At 50.6% G+C, this 17,574-nt stretch overlaps 7 protein-coding genes across 7 annotated transcripts; 5 read left to right on the forward strand and 2 right to left on the reverse strand.

Moving 5' to 3' along the window:
- Nucleotides 1-112: 112 nt before the first annotated feature.
- On the forward strand, nt 113-494 carry N7533_002281 (Tim10/DDP family zinc finger protein; the record flags this gene model as incomplete). The annotated part of the gene is made up of 2 exons (XM_057098931.1): nt 113-210; nt 293-494. The coding sequence occupies 2 exons, from the start codon at nt 113-115 to the stop codon at nt 492-494; spliced, it is 300 nt and encodes a 99-aa protein (XP_056964067.1).
- A 357-nt stretch (nt 495-851) lies between these two features.
- N7533_002282 (putative Sin3 complex subunit (Stb2)) lies at nt 852-3,392 on the reverse strand (the record flags this gene model as incomplete). Its single annotated transcript, XM_057098932.1, has 1 exon — nt 852-3,392. One exon carries the CDS (start codon nt 3,390-3,392, stop codon nt 852-854), a length of 2,541 nt encoding a protein of 846 aa, XP_056964068.1.
- A 1,490-nt stretch (nt 3,393-4,882) lies between these two features.
- Nucleotides 4,883-6,374, forward strand: N7533_002283 (ubiquitin-protein ligase RMD5; the record flags this gene model as incomplete). Its single annotated transcript, XM_057098933.1, has 4 exons — nt 4,883-5,003; nt 5,131-5,258; nt 5,331-6,095; nt 6,156-6,374. 4 exons carry the CDS (start codon nt 4,883-4,885, stop codon nt 6,372-6,374), a joined length of 1,233 nt encoding a protein of 410 aa, XP_056964069.1.
- A 1,646-nt stretch (nt 6,375-8,020) lies between these two features.
- Nucleotides 8,021-9,192, forward strand: N7533_002284 (BTB/POZ domain-containing protein; the record flags this gene model as incomplete). Its single annotated transcript, XM_057098934.1, has 4 exons — nt 8,021-8,202; nt 8,309-8,686; nt 8,789-9,062; nt 9,139-9,192. 4 exons carry the CDS (start codon nt 8,021-8,023, stop codon nt 9,190-9,192), a joined length of 888 nt encoding a protein of 295 aa, XP_056964070.1.
- Nucleotides 9,193-12,150: 2,958 nt separating this feature from the next.
- On the reverse strand, nt 12,151-13,786 carry csn12 (the record flags this gene model as incomplete). The annotated part of the gene is made up of 6 exons (XM_057098935.1): nt 12,151-12,237; nt 12,288-12,708; nt 12,761-12,822; nt 12,883-13,035; nt 13,089-13,161; nt 13,218-13,786. 6 exons carry the CDS (start codon nt 13,784-13,786, stop codon nt 12,151-12,153), a joined length of 1,365 nt encoding a protein of 454 aa, XP_056964071.1.
- Nucleotides 13,787-14,206: 420 nt separating this feature from the next.
- Nucleotides 14,207-15,292, forward strand: N7533_002286 (60S ribosomal protein eL20; the record flags this gene model as incomplete). Its single annotated transcript, XM_057098936.1, has 4 exons — nt 14,207-14,210; nt 14,657-14,731; nt 14,789-14,898; nt 14,960-15,292. The coding sequence occupies 4 exons, from the start codon at nt 14,207-14,209 to the stop codon at nt 15,290-15,292; spliced, it is 522 nt and encodes a 173-aa protein (XP_056964072.1).
- A 924-nt stretch (nt 15,293-16,216) lies between these two features.
- N7533_002287 (cytochrome b5 reductase family protein) lies at nt 16,217-17,381 on the forward strand (the record flags this gene model as incomplete). Its single annotated transcript, XM_057098937.1, has 4 exons — nt 16,217-16,261; nt 16,330-16,627; nt 16,682-16,759; nt 16,813-17,381. 4 exons carry the CDS (start codon nt 16,217-16,219, stop codon nt 17,379-17,381), a joined length of 990 nt encoding a protein of 329 aa, XP_056964073.1.
- Nucleotides 17,382-17,574: the final 193 nt, after the last annotated feature.

Here is a 17,574-nt window from a genome sequence, read left to right on the forward strand (position 1 = left end):
ATCCCATCCCATACGTGAGTTGACTCTTCCACCCATCACGGAACTCTCATTATTCTAACTCATCATCGCCAGCTCAACCCTTCCACCTCCACCACCACTCCATATATTCATAATGTCGTTCCTTTTCGGCGGCCAGCCCAAGATGACCTCGGAGCAGAAGATCGCTGCTGCTGAGACTGAGGTTGAGATGATCTCTGACATGTTCAGCCGGTGCGTATCTCATCTCTAATTATCCAATTGACATGGATGAGTCATTCCCCATTGTGTCGCTTGGCTAACCCTCCCGCGCCAGTCTCTCCGAGTCCTGCGCCCGCAAGTGCATTCCCGCCGACTACCGTGAAGGCGACCTTAACAAGGGCGAGTCCGTCTGCCTCGACCGATGTGTCTCCAAGTTCTTCGACGTCAACATCAAGGTCAGCGAGAAGATGCAAGGCGAGGCCGCCGCCAACGCCCAGCAGAATGGTGGTGGTGGCATGGGCTTCGGTAGCATGTAAAGTGCCGAACCTGAATGTCGCGACACACCCCCGAGGAAAGAAAGACAATTCGGCCCATCAATTGGTGTATAGAGATTGATTGCGGAAAGGCTTTGTTTCTATTTTTGTTTTGTTTTGATGAAACCTGATTCACCTCTTCGGGTTGGAAACTCGGGAATGGCCAGAAAGGGTCTGGTTTGATGATGATGGACACGTTTATACCGTCACATTCGAGGTGAAGGACCATCGATCTAAGGTCTATGTACAATAGGAATAAAAAAAGGGAAAATATGGAGAAATGTACCAAAAAATAACATACAAAAAGAAAAAGGGCAATAGTAGCTGTATCGTACAAGCGTGTCCTCGTAACATCCGCCTTTACTGTGCTGGGAATCCGAATGACCGCCGCACCCACGCCATCCAAGAAATACTGCTCTGTTCTTCCTCGCCTTGAAGCAAACCTTTGACCCGCGTCTCCACGGTGAAGATGTGTCGTTCAAAATCAGTCAATCCCTCTTCCATATCCTCGACCTTGGACTCCAAAACGTGAAGCTCATAGTCAAGTTTCGCGCCCAGGAGCTCCACACGCTTGACGCTGTCAGTGAGCTGGGAATGCTCATCCGTAAGAAGGTCACTGGATCTCTCGCGAAGTCGCTGATAATCGCCAAAGCGTTCAAAATAGACCGTGTTGAGTTCTTCGTAGCGGTCAGAGAGTACCTGGTTAAGCCCGTCCACGGCATCGACTTGGCGCTCGACCCAGGGAACACAGTGTTCACTCAGTTCAAGAATTCGAGAGCTGAAGATTCGCGCATCAGAGGCCAATATGTCTTCCTGGGCAATGGCTTCTTCTAAAGTTGCGTTATCCTTGACATGTGGCTGGTCAACAAGTGGTTCCCAGGTCAACACGACTTCTTCAACATTGCTGAAGGATAAATGACGTGGGCATCGACCATCGTCCCGGTCCGCGTCTCCGTTGGGGTTGCGAAGCTCTTTACAGCTCTGGGGCCGTCGTAGCGCCATCATGGCCAGACCAGCAGCCGACTCATCGCGGTCTCGTTCTCGTTCACTTGATGCTGCAGTGGAGTGGGTTCGTGTTCGTTCGATATCAGATTCGTCGTCTACACTTCGAATTGGCTGCAGCTCCGGGACCTCGTCGATTTCTTGAGTCTGTACATCTTCTTCGTTTGCTGGGGGTGGGGAGTCGATATGAATTTCGGGAGGTTTCGCATCGGAACTTGTATCGGGAACCTGGGAGTTCGACTCCTCTTCATTTTGGGTTGCCGACTCGTCGACTTTTGTCTCGGGCATCAGGTCAGAATGTATTCTCCTAGGCATATGCCTCTCTGTATCGCTGTTGTCCAGAGATGGTCGATAGGCGGCATCATGGTGCAGGTCGATGCCTTCTCGAGATTGCTTGTGGTGGGAACGGATGCCGACTGCATCTTTGAACCGACCGAGACCAGCCCGAGCGTCGGATACTCGTCCACTAACACCCTTTTTTCGATGCTCTTTCTCTTCTATAGTCAAGGATTCGGGCGTCTTCCACTGCCGATCAAGTCCAGATGCAACTCGCTCGGCATGCAAATCCTCCGTGGAGTGTTTTTTGCGACTAGTCCAGACATAGCCACCTTGGTCGTCTTTAGTGAACATCATTTCTGCGCCTGGGGTACTTGTAAACGCATTGTCGGTGCCACTCTTGCGGGGTTTTCCAAGCCAAAGCCACTTGGCTCTTGATCCATAAACACACTGTACAAAGGTATCAAGGTCCAGAGTCTCAACATCGGCAATGCCGCCTTTCTCTCGTCCGCGGACCATTCCCATGACCATCTCGCCACCCTGGCCGCCAAGTTCAGTCATGGTAGATTTGATCGCATCGCTCCACCCTTCAGAGTTGGCCGCTTTGGCCGTAGCCCGATGAAGCCGATCTAGAGTCCGCCGATCAAGTCTTCGCGAGCGGTTCATCTTCTGCGACTTTTGGAATCCACCAATTCCTCTCTTCAAATTATCGATATCAAAAGCATCCTTTCCAACAGGTGCTCCACAAGCGTGGAGGCGGTTTCGCGCACCCAATAGCGTTCCCAACAAGGCGGCCACGCTAGTCGGTCCCAGTACTCCATCACTAGGCTCCAGATTATACAATTCCGTACCAATGTCCGCCCACCAATCCCCAACCGCCTGCTCAGTCACATCACACAGCAAACCATCGACGTACTCAGGAGCCAATTTGTCAAACACCATCAACGCAATCTGGCACTGCTTGACCATCTCCATAACGGCCGTTTCCGCAGGCACGCGCTCACTCGCGCGGTAAAGCTGGTAGAATTTAGCCTCAGTCGCAGCCAACGGCCGCTGAAGCTTCAGGCCCGCGCGACCAGCGCAACCAAGCCGTTTCAAATTCTCATTCACGATAAAATCATTCCGGTGTTTTCTAATATCGCCTTCCGGAACGGGGATAACCATCAGTGAAGACGGGAATGAGCCCAGGTCCGTCACCATGATCGTACCCAGCGACGTTTCCTTCGATCGAGCATGGTATTTCTTCATGGCGTCGAAGTACATCTGCAGACGCGGGGACCATGTCGTTTCATCTGTTGGGACACTCAATACGCCCGCCACGACTGTGTGCGATGGGTCGCCGGTATAGGTCGATATCACGAAGGTGGGATGGCTCCGTGAACAGGCCCATTGTTCAACGATGTAGATCTCGTAGCCCTGGAGAAATTCCCGGCGGTGCAGGACGTCTGTGGATGGATCTTCTTCGAGGTAGCGGAGGGCGACCGGGTCGGTGAAGACGATGCGTTGATGACCGCGTGGTAGGCGCTCAGGGACGGGGTCGTTGGTATTGGAGGCGGGGCTGCTTCTGATGGCTTCGGGCGACTTGCCAGCATCAGCCGGCGCAACATGTGCGGCGGACTGCATGGTGACAGCAGCAGCGGCTTATGCAGGTGTGATTTGGGGCACAGCTGGAGAGAAATAGAAAGTTGCTTTGAGCAAGGACCATTTCAAGACACGCAATGTTCCCACACCTCTGTCGTCAGGGAGGCGCTGACCTTCCTTGTATCCTCCTGCTCGGTCGCTTAGGTAGGAACCACGGTGACATGTCCTTGAAATGACTGTCGTGGCATCCCAGCGGTTGTGTAGGTAGTGTAGGGAGGAGAAGGAGGAGCTGGTCGTGAATCTCCTGGGAGGTTCGTGCTTAGAGGCCCCGAAGGCTGCAGAATTACCGACGTCACGACGGCGGGCGGTGGATGATCGACATCAGGTACGGAGAAAGGCTATGAACAGGGGTCTGCAAGGGACATAGGGACTGGCACTAAGCAATAATAGGGGTCCCAAGAGTGGCTGTCGTGGACAATGTCGCCGACGTGTTACTGAAGTGCAGTGGCTACAGGTTCTTGTTCATTTTCGGATGGTGCAGGAACAGTACCCGTCAGGCTGGATTCTATTTTGTTGATTCAAGCTAGCCAATGTTTACTACTATATACATGTCGATTGATCGACTTGGGGGGTTCTCTTCTCTACAGGCCACCAGCATGGGCGGCGCAGTAATGAAAAGAAGACCATGCGGTGCATCATGGACATCGTCCAGAGCACCAGCAAAAAGCGCGAAGGCCAAAGCCAAGGCGCTGTTGGCAACTTGATTTTTTCAAAAATTCCTTGTCGACCCGAAGGCCAGCAAGAGTGGTCACGTAGGTAGTTTTCAACTAGCAAAAACACGATCTCGGATTTCTCCTCACTGATACGCGTCAAACCCGTGCACTAGGATGAAGAAGAAAAAAAGAAGAAGAGGAAGAGTGGAGAGCGGAGTGAACTATTTATACAACCAGGTGACTCACGCTAGCCGTAAGCGAGAGTGGGGCCTGGCCAATCATACAACTTCCTGTTTGCATCAGTCGGAGGCTAGTCCCACTTGGGAAAGGCTTATCCTGCAGCTGCAGCAAGGAGTAGGAGCACTCTTAGATATGTTAGAGAGAGAGAGTACTCTCGATGTACTCAACGCTGACCGAGCTGACGGCAAAGAGCATTTCCCTCGTTCTGGGAGATATGAAATGTTATCTAACCCCCCATCCTCCAGTAGCATCATATTTCAGTGTAAATTCCCCCTTTGATCAAGCCGGCCCTCACTTTGTAGGTTAATCACCAGTCACGTGTCATGGCGTAACAGCGGCGATCATCCGGAGTTCACCTTAACGTCCCGGTGACATCTGCCCTCCATTACTCCGATTCTGCCTCCACGATCACGATTTCTATATTCATGTCGCTTTTTATAGATATACGGGGCTCTCCAAGCTGCATCTAGACCATCCCCGCTATCCACCCATATCTCTATGGCCCCCGATCTCCTCGGGCGGTAACCACTATCGACTCCGCATTGAACCACCAGAGGCCGGCCCTACCCTCCACCCACCATGGATCTCGTCCAGAAGGAGCATGACCGACTATTGAAGAGGCTCAAGGCCTCTCATGGTCTGAAGAATGTCGAGTCCACCATCGATCTACTGCAGTCCGCTCGGGACACTATCGCTGCCGGTTCGTAAATCTATCCGGGTTATCATCCTTTGGGTACTGCGGGGAAGAGCTCGCTGCACAGCTTCGTGATCGTCCACCAACGTATGCCCTAGCCAGAACCACCACTGACATCCTCCTTATCGTATAGATCCTAATCAAGCCGCCATTACTCTGGCCAAACTGCAGAACCCCGTTAAATCCTCATTTGAGTCGATCAATGATAGTCTGAAAGAAACCCACGGCGGTCTCAACAAGTACACCAAGTCTCTGGACAAGGTAACTTCACGTCCTACCGATCACATTTCTTCCCATATTTGTATTCTCATTAACCTTTGCGTCTTCTCACAGCTGTTCAAAGATCGACCCCTCCCAAGTACCGAGCATGACGCTCTCTCCAACCAAGAACACCTCATCAACCGTGCGATTGCGATGCACCTCCTCCGAGAAGGCCAGTTCTCGGTCGCAGCCACCTTCCTTTCCGAAATCGCAGATCAAAGGTCCACAATACAAGAAGAATCCATTTCCCGCCCGAGCGAGAAAGCCTCCAGTCTACTAGACATCGACGAGGTTCCCTCGACCGAGATCCGCAAGCAGTTCGCCTCGATGTACTACATCCTCCACGAGCTGAAGGAGAAGCGCAATCTTCTTCCCGCTATTGAATGGTCTCGGGAACATCGCGAGGCCTTGGCCGCTCGAGGAAGCAATCTGGAATTCGAACTATGCCGTCTCCAATACGTCTGGCTCTACCACAACAAGTCTCTCGAGCCGACAAATTTACCCGGGAACTGGGAGGCCGCGATCGAGTATGCGAGACAAGAATTTCAATCCTTCGGTCCGAGATACCTGCCAGAGATTCAAAAACTGTCAGGTGCCATGGCCTTTATTATGAATCTCCGTGGTTCGCCGTATGCCGCAACCTTCAACAACCCAACTGCGTGGGATGAAGTCTCCCAGTCATTTACCCGGGAATTCTGCTCCCTTTTGGGCTTATCGGCAGATTCGCCGCTTTACATCGCGGCAACAGCCGGCGCAATTGCCCTGCCTACCCTACTAAAGCTCCAGACCATTATGAAAGCTAAGCGTACAGAATGGACGACGGAGAATGAGCTTCCGGTAAGCAATAATTCCCTCTCTCAAGGCCAAAGTGAAAGATTCCAATTAACATAATTCCAGGTTGAAATTTCCCTTCCCCCCTCCTATCTCTTCCATTCCATTTTCGTCTGCCCAGTCTCCAAAGAACAGGCGACAGATGAGAACCCTCCGATGATGATGCCATGCGGGCACGTCATTGCGGAAGAATCACTCAAACGACTCAGCAAGGGTGGCCGATTCAAGTGTCCCTACTGCCCCAATGAAAGTCATTTCAAGGACGCCCGAAAGATTTTCTTATGAGGGCCGTCCACCCACCTTTCACTTTCGCATACTCAGGTCCTCATTTTTATTTTTTTTTTCCAGCAGCAGATATCTCGGGCTGGTACTTTTACGGCGCTAGGATTCGGCGTTAATAGGATTCTCTTTAGTCTGATGGGCTGGGTCTTGAATCTATTGAGGATACTACTTGGTTTTCTTTTCTGATTTGCGTAGAACTTTGCATTGAATGAGCCAAAAGGCGCTGGTGGGCTAACCTAGGGCTACATAAATATTTCCCCTGGGCAGTTTTGATAATACCCATATTTATCCTTAGTCTCTTGTACTAAGGTCGGTATATCTTTCACCCAGGTTAGCCATGATTCACCCCCTCCCCTGGGCAGTTAATGGTTCTGACATTCGCTGGCCACACCTCGAATGGAGTACAAAGAGTGTACCCAACTTCCTCATGGAAAAGTAACATCTCATGTCGAGGGCGCACGAGTCCAACTGCCATGATTTTCGATCGATTACCCTAGCAGAATCCAGTTTGGGGTTCGACGCACTGAGCTAGTTGAGCCGGGCGTCTTTCTCTGTACCTAGATAGGCTATTGGATGAGGAATCAAAATGGCGTGCCCGACTCTAGAGGGCCATTGCATATTGGGCAAACGGGGTACTACTAGTAGTGTTACCCTGTCCAAAACAAAAGAAAGTACCGAGTCCAGGGCTTGCTTCCAAGCTTTGAACCCTTTCGAGTTTTATTGTGCGAAAGATCCGTTGGAGTAAACCTTCAATTTGAAGTTGAAGTTGAATGAATCGGACTATATTTTTCTGCAACTACATTGGTACATATATATTGGAACAAAGGGGACTGCTAGATTATATAATCTCATGATGCAAGCTTGCTAGTAGTATCTCCGGTAGAATCAGCTCTCAACTTGAAACTGAGCCTTTGGCCACTGATACCTAGATACAGACTCTAGCCATGGAAGCCATGGATCCAACAAGGGCCATCGTCAACTTCGGGGCCGGCAGCTGGGAATAAAGAGGCATTTCAGAGCACAGAGACAGAGGGGGGAAAAGACGCATCATAAGCACCTGACTAGAGCTGCAAAAAGAAAGTATTTTCGGTGTCTTTGATCGCATCGTATCGCAGGCAATGAATGAATGATTGAGCGCCACATCGTTGCCAGAGGCCATCAGATTCCAATTGAAAAAATCCCAACCCACTCAGGGACCACATATCCAAAAATTAGTCGAAGCTACTCGGTACTAGCGCCATCGAAGCTGTCAAGTGCAATTTCCGAGTCCCCACCCTCCTGGTTATTCAAGCTCCTCATTGGAGAGAGTCCCGTGACCACGCGCCCATTTGGCGATTGAGCAACGCGTTTGAAACCGGTCATGACGCGTCGAGGGGTCCAGTCTGGCCTATTCAAGTTATATCGATTGGCCAATTGCTGGTACACCTGCGTTTGATACCACAGCTTGTAATATCTATACTCTGAAGTAATATACCCATCCAAACTGCTCCATCTCTCAGTCTTATAAATAGTGGCACTACCCCTGAGTCGTTGGGGACTCAGGGTTTTTTCCATTCTACCAGACAATCAATCCTCTCTCTTTCTTCGTCTTCTTCTTTGCTTTCTCGTATAATTCCGGTCACCGGACCCCTACCACATAGCAATCCAGCATGCTTTCTAAACGAACCCCCCAAACCCCAGATAACTTCTCCAGATACCGCGCAGCGAAAGCGTCGACGGCACGGCCCCGTCGAGCACGAGAGAGCTCGTCTACCACTGGCAGCAGCTCTCGTTCTCGTCATGCGCCCGTCTCTGAGCGGAGACAAAGATTGGCCACCCCTCCAGATTCAACGTAAGTCCTCCAACCCATCATCAACCGCAACCTAGACTCGTCTCGCAAAGGAGAGCACTATGAATGAAAGAAAAGTCAAAACCTAGACCAAGCTAATAAACCCCAGCACACCGACAAAGAAACCAACATCACCAGTAATCATGCTCCGCGTAGGTCCAGAGCAGCGCCTCTTTGCCGCCCACGAATCCATCCTCAGCGCATCGCCATTCTTCGCCGAATACTGCGGGCCCCAAACTCCCAGCCCACTAGCCCACCTTGCGCCGCACATCCACCACCCAGCAAAACGCATCGAGCTCCCCAACGAATCACCAGAGGTCCTCTCCGCTATCCTGGAATTCCTCTATAAGGGCGATTACTACCCGCGTCTAAGACACAATGCACGGCGCCGGACCTGGGAGCTGGAAGATGCGCGCGCGGATGGGAATCCCGGTGCAACATTTCATCATCATCGGGGTGGGGTGATACTGCGTGATACTGCTATCTAGTAAGTCCGGCATGGCATGGCATGCATCCAGTATATCCAGACTATTGATAGCGGATTGTAAGCAATATAACGCAGTGCTAACGGGCATACCTTCTCCCACAGCTGCGCCGCAGAAAAGTACAACCTACCCACCCTGCAACGCCTCGCGCTGCGCAAACAGGGTCTGCAGACCGGCATCGACTGCAGTACTATCCTCGCCAGTGCGCGATATGCGTATGCGAATACGCCTGAGACGGAGTCGAAGCTACGAGCGCATTATCTCGCGTTGATCATTCGGTCCCGGAGTACGTTTAAACGGAGTGGGACTATGCAGGTTGAGATGGAGCGTGGTGGGCGCTTGTTCTTTGATCTATTCGTTGCGATGTGCAATAATATGGTGAGTTTCAACCATAGTTCAGACGGGGTTCCTGGGGTTGGAGATTGACCGTGCTGACCCGGACTTGGACTTTTAGGATGACGATTTGGCATCGGAGTTGTCGGTTTATAGTGGCTCTTTGCAGCGATAGGCAAGGAGCTTGAACTTGCAGAATAGTATACCTAGGTATACCTAGGTAAGTACTTGTAGGTTTGTGATGGTTTGAAGCTTCTTTTCAAGGTTATTGTTCTTTTTTGTATTGTTTATACCCTTGTACTAGTACCCTTATTCGATGTATCTCTATTCTCGGTGATCGGTGTTTTGGGACGAATTTAATTCATTTTTTAACCTAATTTCTGTCTTATTCCGAGTAATCCCCGCCAGCAGACCAGTACTACTACCAGTAGGCACAAGGAGCTTCTTAGAACATTACTAGTACTAGTAGTATAGCATTGGCCTGGGAAGATGCCCGTGCCTGCCCTGGTGAATGGGAGTAGATGGCACCTTTCCATTGCTCTGCCAGTTCCTTCCCCTTCCCCTTTATCAACACTTCCCTCTCTCATAATCGTCCTGTAATCCTCATGAGTGACCGGGAAGTGTACCCAATCTTCTACGAAAGGATTAAAAGCACGATTGAAGCATTTAGTACCGGTTGTACCGTCAAACTCTGGAATTTTATGTTTTGGGAACTGCCAACAAACTTGATCATGCACTCCATGTGTACACTGAGAGCAAAGCTTCTGAACAGACTTCAGCATCCAAGAGCTCAAGACTGTAGGATGTCTCAATACAATGGAGATTGGTATAGCGAGATCCTGACACGCATCTATCCCCTTTACTCACCACCAGCATTGCAAAAAGACGAAACTCTCTACATTCGGGCCAGCCTAGACACCAAAGGCAGTCTCCGGGATCGGAAGTAACGTCAGTAAACTATCGATAAATCTCTTATCTTCATTTCTGACCCTTCTTACAGAGCAAGCGTTTTCATGTACCATACTCTCTCATCTGCTCGATTGGATGGGCTTACTGCCACACAGCCCGATGAACGAGGATCCCCATCTGCACATTGCCAGTTCTAGACTTGACAAGTAGGAGAGTATAAAAGCCCTTGTAAAGGAGATAAATGACCTCAGGTATGAGATTACGTCGGAATCACCCAATCGGGTTGTTTGTCTGTCAACCTCGAGAGTAGTAGAGCACCAGAAGGTTCTGATTTTGCCAGGAGTGTCAAGAATACTCCCTATTAGGACATGAATTGCAGACTTAACCCTGAATAAGGGAGAGTTGGGGCCCCCGAATCCACCTCGAAATTTCTTTTCAAGTTCAACGATCATGACACCATCCCGTGAGCGGGAATGTTCGACCTCATTGAAATTTTCCCATCAGTAAACAAGCATCCACCTCTTGCAACGGCCCAATGTTTCTTTCTTCCAGTCCTGGCGCTGTATGGCAGATGCAAACATGACTTACAATCAATTTCCTCGACCGCCTCAGCTCCTGCGGTGATCCCATCGCCCGCTCCAACAGCTATTGTGATCCCCTTGCACACTATAACTCCCGCCGCGATTCCCTTGCACGCTACTATTTCTAATTTCTAAGACGATGAGCTGGAACCTGATGTACCTCTCCCAAAAGACCTCGGAGACGTCGAGCCATACATGTCGAAGTGAGAACCTGGGGAGGATATTCGAACTTGGTTCCAGTAAGATAAGTCTGGTCATAGGCACGAGAATGCATTAGAGGAAAGAAATGGCACGAGATGAAAACCAACAGGACCGAAGAAGAATGGAAAGCCCGCAACGAAAATCCAAAAAAAATTAAAATTACAGCGAGAACTGCATGCAAACGAGTCAGAGGAAGCTCGGTAAACCTGTCTCGCAAAGCGAAGACTTGAGAAGTATCGAAGGGATAGGCAGCCAGAGGAGAAGAGGAAAGAGGAAAAGGCCAAGAAGGCGCCGCAGCACCGGGCGATGTCCGTCCTGACCCCAGACCCCAGCAAGCAGCATCTTCTTCATGCCATTAAAGAGACTGAAGAAAAAAGATTTCAAATGCCAGCAGATGCCAACACTTGGCTACATCTCAAAGTGGCTTAGAGAGCAAGTCAAGATGTGTGAGACTCACCTGCGTGATCACCATATTAAATACAAAGCGAAAAGGGACGCGGAGAAAATGGGAGCAAAGGACGTGAAAGAAGAGGCGGAAAGTGATACCTTTCCACACTGTCTATATCAACTTTTTTACCGGTCTTCCTTCCCCAGAGGGCTATGATGCCGCAGCTTTGTGCACTTGCAAGTTTACCAAGAGAATGATGACAGAACCCGGGGAGACGACCTGGCCCGGAGAGGACTGGGCGGAAAGGATCCTGACTCGACTTTAGCTTGGAGACTGGGGTATTCCCACAGTCTGGATTTCCGACCGTGACAAAAAATTCGTTATGGGTTTCTGGCGAAGGTTTTTCGAGCTGCTCGGGACGAAGTTCAAATTCTCGGTCGCCTACCACCCGCAAACCGACGGGCAACAGGAACGGATGAACATCACGGCGCAGATTTGGCTCCGGCACTGGTGCGGGAGCACTCAGATTAATTTACTTCCCTTGATCAGAGTCTATTGCACTATTGAATTGCTTGACTGCGGAGCAAAAATCCAATTGCTATAGAATATGTACATACTAAGTGATAAGTTTGACAGGGGGACCTCCTGAATGAATCGGCCTGTGAATTTTTCGAGTAATGCTTGGTATAATGGATGATGTCGGGCGGTTATTGACCTTGGTGGTTTGTACTGATATTGCCACTGGGACACTGAAGCTAAATGATTTTCATCAATTGATCCCCGCTGCCCCGGTATTTTGTGCGAACTTCCGCATCAGACACATCTACCTTTTGCTGTCTGCTACAAGGCAGTAGTGCTATCAATGATGACGAAAGGAACACAGGTATCAAGGCAAAAGAGGTTGCATCCGCGTAACAATCTCCCGTCAAAGCGATATCAAAGGAATATCAAAGGGTATCTAAGAGCTCGTGTAATCATTTTGCAGTAGTTTCATTATCATCAATAAATGCATAGTGTTACAAGGGGTCAGTTGTCTCGTGATGCATGACGCCCTTTATACGCCGGTCCCTGGGAACGCAGCATTGTTCTTGCTCAGAACGACAATTCCCCGCTCTCGGGCAATGTATCCTTTCATGAGGCCCTGGACATAGTTAGTTACTGGAAGCTGCGCGAGTCGGGCGTGGTACACACCTTGTATATGAGATTGGCCAATAAGCACTCCACCTCGTCGATGTCCACGCGGGTTCGGCCCGTCGCATGAGTACCGATTCGTAAAGCGGCCGCAAATTCGGAGACGGGAACGCGGGTTCGCCGGATCGGGGGCTGCCCATCCTTAGCTTCTTCGAATCCTCCGGCGATGAAGACCTTGCGGAAGAGATTGCGCAGGGCGATATCGCGGCCTCGCTCGAGGGGAAGATAGATCCGTCTTTTCACGAACTCCTCCTCGCCGGCAGACATGGCTTTGTCGAATCCAACCAAGTCGCCTGTCCGAATGCAGTTCGATAGGGGTCGGAAAAGTTTCTCCAGGCGAGGGAATGGAGCTAGGAGTTGGTTGCTGGGAAGGGTGTGTGTTGTGACCAGATGGCAGGGGATGAGATAAGTGAGGATCAATCTAGATATGAGTGAGCTGGAGTTCTATCAGGGACAATTGTGGGCGGGCTGACTCTCGATTCTTGTTAGCGTGCCGGTAGCATAGCCTCCAAGCATTAGTGAGATGTTCCTCGGCCTACAAGCGGTTGATGATTAGCCACAGAATTTCAAAGACAAACAGAATGATTTCGCATACCTCGGCATAATTCTCATCTAAGAAATGTATAACGCCAAGATAGTACTCGAATGTTACAATGTGCGACTTGGGAAATGCGTCCAGTGGGGGTAGATCATCTGATTGAGCCCTGATAGCCCGAATGAGATTCTTGGTGAGACCAACAGAATTGATCTAGATATTGTCAGCGATATTCACGATATCTTGTGGTTGTGGTATGATCCTACCTTGAAGTACGTCTTGAAAAGTAAGTTGGTCGTGTTGTAGATTCCCCACTTCCGAGACTCTTCAATCGGGGCTCTAAACAAGTGTCAGCGATGACTTTACCCCTCCAAAACATTTAGTAAAATGCATACCGGTCACTCAAGCACAGAGTGAACATTCGATTAATGACCCGAGCAGCATCTTCCAAAGTGGCATTTTTCTCGAAATCAGCCGCCACATCGTCTTGGAAGTCTAGGCCGGATGAGCCCTGGGAGGCGACTTGAAGATCGGCCTTGATCGCAAAGGTGCGCAGGTACTTGCCCACGGTGTACAAGCAAGGCAGAGACCAGGCAGGAAGGCCAGATTGGATAGAGTAACCCCGAATGACAGCATTCGCCACTTTCTTCCATGCAGTGAAGATAGCGACGGCACTAGCCCCGGGATGTCCAGCTTCCCATTTCAATATCTCCCCCACAGCCTCCCAATACGCAGCGAAGATATCGACCCAGGCATGTTGTTCGGCTTTAGGGACTCGAGGGTTTTTGCCGTGGAAGAAGGAGGTGTTGAGATCTTTGGTCAAGTATGCGGGATTGGAGAAGTTGTAAAACGTCAATAACCGATCGGGGTCATCCCGGGTCGCAATTGGAGTTAGCACTGCTGCGAGACCCGGGCCGGATCCGTTGTTGTAGGCATTACGGAACTCAGTCGCGAGAGTTCCCATGATGATTGCACTCTAGAATTAATTCAAGTTCAAGCAAGAGGTCGATTGCTGGGAATCGGGTGGTTATCCGAGCCAGAAGCGCGGTCAAAGGGCATCAAAGGGCACCCCGGCTGGCGAGAACCCGCCCTTTTGGTGGTTGGCAGTTGGGGATGTGGCGCAGGTGGGGGCAGATTGTGGCGGTGCGCGACTCGGCGTGGCTGGTGTGGCCTCATTCTAGATTCGGACTAGTGTCCCACTGATTCACACCAACTCGGTTAAGCGAGCCCTTCGGGGCTGGTAGCCCTAAGCAACTTCACACTCCCAGCCAGATTTCTCTCCCCCGACGGCACACTAACGACTCATCATCAACAGCGACAATCACAGTAGGTTACTCCTCCATACTGTCGTATTCAGGACCATTGCTAACATACTCATTTCCAGATGGGTAAGTGACCTTTTTTGAAATTTCCGATCCTCTGCGCTCGACTCGAAGACGATATACGGTGTGTGCGAAACCGATGAGATACTATGCGGAGCGAATAAGTCCTCGACAATTACATCAAGACCGGAAATATATGGAAGGATTGAAACGGCCTGAATCGAATCGAATTGAATGTTGAAGGATGAATCTGCACCGCGCTGCCGGTCACAATCATGTCGAATCTCCACATCGAATTTTTCTTCTTCCTTTAATCGCCAACCACAACCACAAAACCTCGACTCAACCCGACCCCTTCGCTCGCTAAAAAATCTCGTTCGACTGGAATTGCACACCCGATCATCATCGTCAAGAGCACAGGCGCAAGAGAAATTTACCCACACGATGACCTCGTTGCTCGCAGATCGGTCCCTAATCACCCAAATAATTACTGACGAATACCACTCGAACAGGGCGTCTTAACGAATACCAGGTTATTGGTAGAGCTCTGCCGAAGGAGGATGCACCTTCTCCTAAGCTTTATCGGAGTAGGTTCTTCTCTCTTTAATATCGCCTTCGGGACCTTTCGCTAACATGGTCTCCAGTGCGGGTTTTCGCCCCTAACACTGTGGTCGCCAAGTCCCGCTTCTGGTACTTCATGTCTCAGCTCCGCAAGCTGAAGAAGGCCAACGGCGAGATCGTTTCCCTGAACGTGGTATGTGGAGAGTAGTCCATCACCATCAGTCTTGAAATTGGTACTAATTTCCTTTCGACAGATCACCGAGAAGCGCCCTCTCAAGGTCAAGAACTTCGGTATCTGGATCCGCTACGATTCTCGTTCCGGTACCCACAACATGTACAAGGAGTTCCGTGAGATGTCCCGCACTGAGGCCGTCGAGGCTCTCTACCAGGACATGGCTGCTCGTCACCGTTCCCGTTTCGGCTCCATCCACATCCTCAAGGTTGTTGAGATCACCGACAACGAGACCATCCGTCGCCCCTACATCAAGCAGCTCCTGACCAAGGGCCTCAAGTTCCCCCTGCCCCACCGCTCCGCCAACCCCGGCAAGAAGATCTTCTCCTACTCTCGCCCCTCCACCTTCGCTTAAATGCGATGTTGTTTTTGGGATTCTGGAGATGAAGTGTGTGGATGAATAACTGCGTTATGGCTATGGAATGCATGAAAGACGGGCCGCGCGGAACGGCCTATGTGTCCCTTTCTATGGGAGGCAGTTTGGATATCTCTAGTCCCGTGTAGTGATGTCTGAGGTTTAAATTTCAAAAATATCGGGTTCATTGTTCTGCCTTATCCTCACGTAGGAATGTCTCTTCTGCTCTCTTATCCTGTCTAGAATGAGCAGTAAAGGTTTTTAAGTGCTTGCTGAGGTTCATTGAAAGCGCCATGGACACTCATGAAACTGCCGCTTTTTCATGGTGGGGACCCCGAGTGCGGAGTAAGATATTTGTTGCACAAACATCATGACCAGTAGTACATCGTACTACTAGGTTGTGAGTCTGGACAGTTCGGATGTATACTCTGCACGTACATAGTATCAGTAGGTAATATATTTCAAGGTTCATTATCATATTCGGTGCTTTCTGACTATTTCCCTATTGGTCGAGCACAGCAAGGCTTGAAAATACAACCATTCTGTAGAAAAAGAACATCACTTCATAGATGATGCATGTCCTTATTCTTCCGTACTTTTTCGGTATATGTTGCATCACAGCCCAATCTGCCTCTCGTGGCAGCCGATTCATCGTGATTCATTACAATCAATCTCTTTACAGCCTGATTGCCTATCGTCCATCTACCGGAGAACCTCTTTGGCTTGCTACAACTCGGAATTGACCCGCAATAATCCGAGAAATGATGTGCTGCAGGCACGGCTTCCATGCTGCGTCATCGGAAATGGGGTCGAAACCAACCGGATCCCAGGGTCCGCTTTCATAATCCGATTTCTTCCCCGTTTAACTCAACCTCTCTCTACCCCCTCTCTTCCCCATTGTTACACCTTAATTAACGCGCAACAATGTTCGCTCGTCAGACCTTCCGCTGTGCTCAGCCCCTGAAGCAGGTCCGTTGAGAAATCTACCACTCCCCAATGCCTCCTTGCGAAAAAGCATTGCTGACCTTTCCCTTCAGAGCTTCCGCAAGTACTCTGCGGAGGCCCCCAAGGCCGCCGAGTCTGCCCCCAAGCCTGCCCCCAAGAAGGCCAACCTCACCCCCGTCTACGTTGCCGTCGGTCTCGCTGGTGCGGCTGCTGGTTTCTACCGCTACAGCACTGGAGCCGTTGCCGAGCCCAAGAACCGGCCCAAGGCTTTCAACGGCCAGGACTGGATTGACCTGAAGGTCGCTGGTGTCGAGACTCTGAGCCACAACACCAAGAAGATCCGTTTCGCATTTGACGATGAGGAGGCCGTCGGTGGTCTTCCCGTTGCCTGTCAGTCACCCACCAGATATCCCAATTCCGACTTATAGCTAACATGATCAACAGCTGCCTTGTTGACCAGGTTCAAGCCCGAGGGCAAGGAGAAGAACATCATCCGTCCCTACACACCCACCAGCGATGAGGGTAAGCACTCCTCCGCCTAGCATAATCCGGTGCCCCTACTAACAATCCCCCAGAACAACCCGGTTACCTCGAGCTCGTTGTCAAGTCCTACCCCGGCGGCCTCATGTCCGAGCACATTACTTCCCTGAAAGTCGACCAGACCCTCGCCTTCAAGGGTCCCATCGTCAAGTACCCCTGGGAGGCCAACAAGCACGACCACGTCTGCCTGATTGCCGGCGGCACCGGTATCACCCCCATGTACCAGCTAGCCCGCCATATCTTCAAGAACCCCGAAGACAAGACCAAGGTCACCCTCGTGTTCGGCAACGTCACTGAGGAGGACATCCTGCTGAAGAAGGAGCTCAACGAGCTGGAGAACACCTACCCCCAGCGCTTCCGCGCCTTCTACGTCCTGGACAACCCTCCCAAGGAGTGGGCCGGTGGCAAGGGCTTCATCACCAAGGAGCTCCTGAAGACCGTCCTGCCCGAGCCTAAGGAGGAGAACATCAAGGTCTTCGTCTGCGGTCCTCCCGGTCTGTACAAGGCCATCAGTGGCGGCAAGGTCAGCCCCCAGGACCAGGGCGAGCTGTCTGGTGTTCTGAGCGAGCTGGGCTACAACAAGGACCAGGTTTTCAAGTTCTAGATGGTTGTAAATTAGAGCTGGCGGGGAGATACGTCCGATCGCGATGTATAGAGCATTTGCTGTGAGTGTGTTCTCCCGAGATATCCAAGATAGTAGCGTTGCTCCATAGAACATTTATCAAATCCAACATGTTACATTAGCAGTGTTTGACTAGTGCCTGTAGAATTGAGTGCTATATCTCTAGTCATGGATA

Source organism: Penicillium manginii (genome assembly GCF_028828005.1).
Source record: "Penicillium manginii strain IBT 31320 chromosome Unknown utg000002l:1.0-5564898.0:1.0-5567710.0, whole genome shotgun sequence".
NCBI lineage: Eukaryota > Fungi > Ascomycota > Eurotiomycetes > Eurotiales > Aspergillaceae > Penicillium > Penicillium manginii.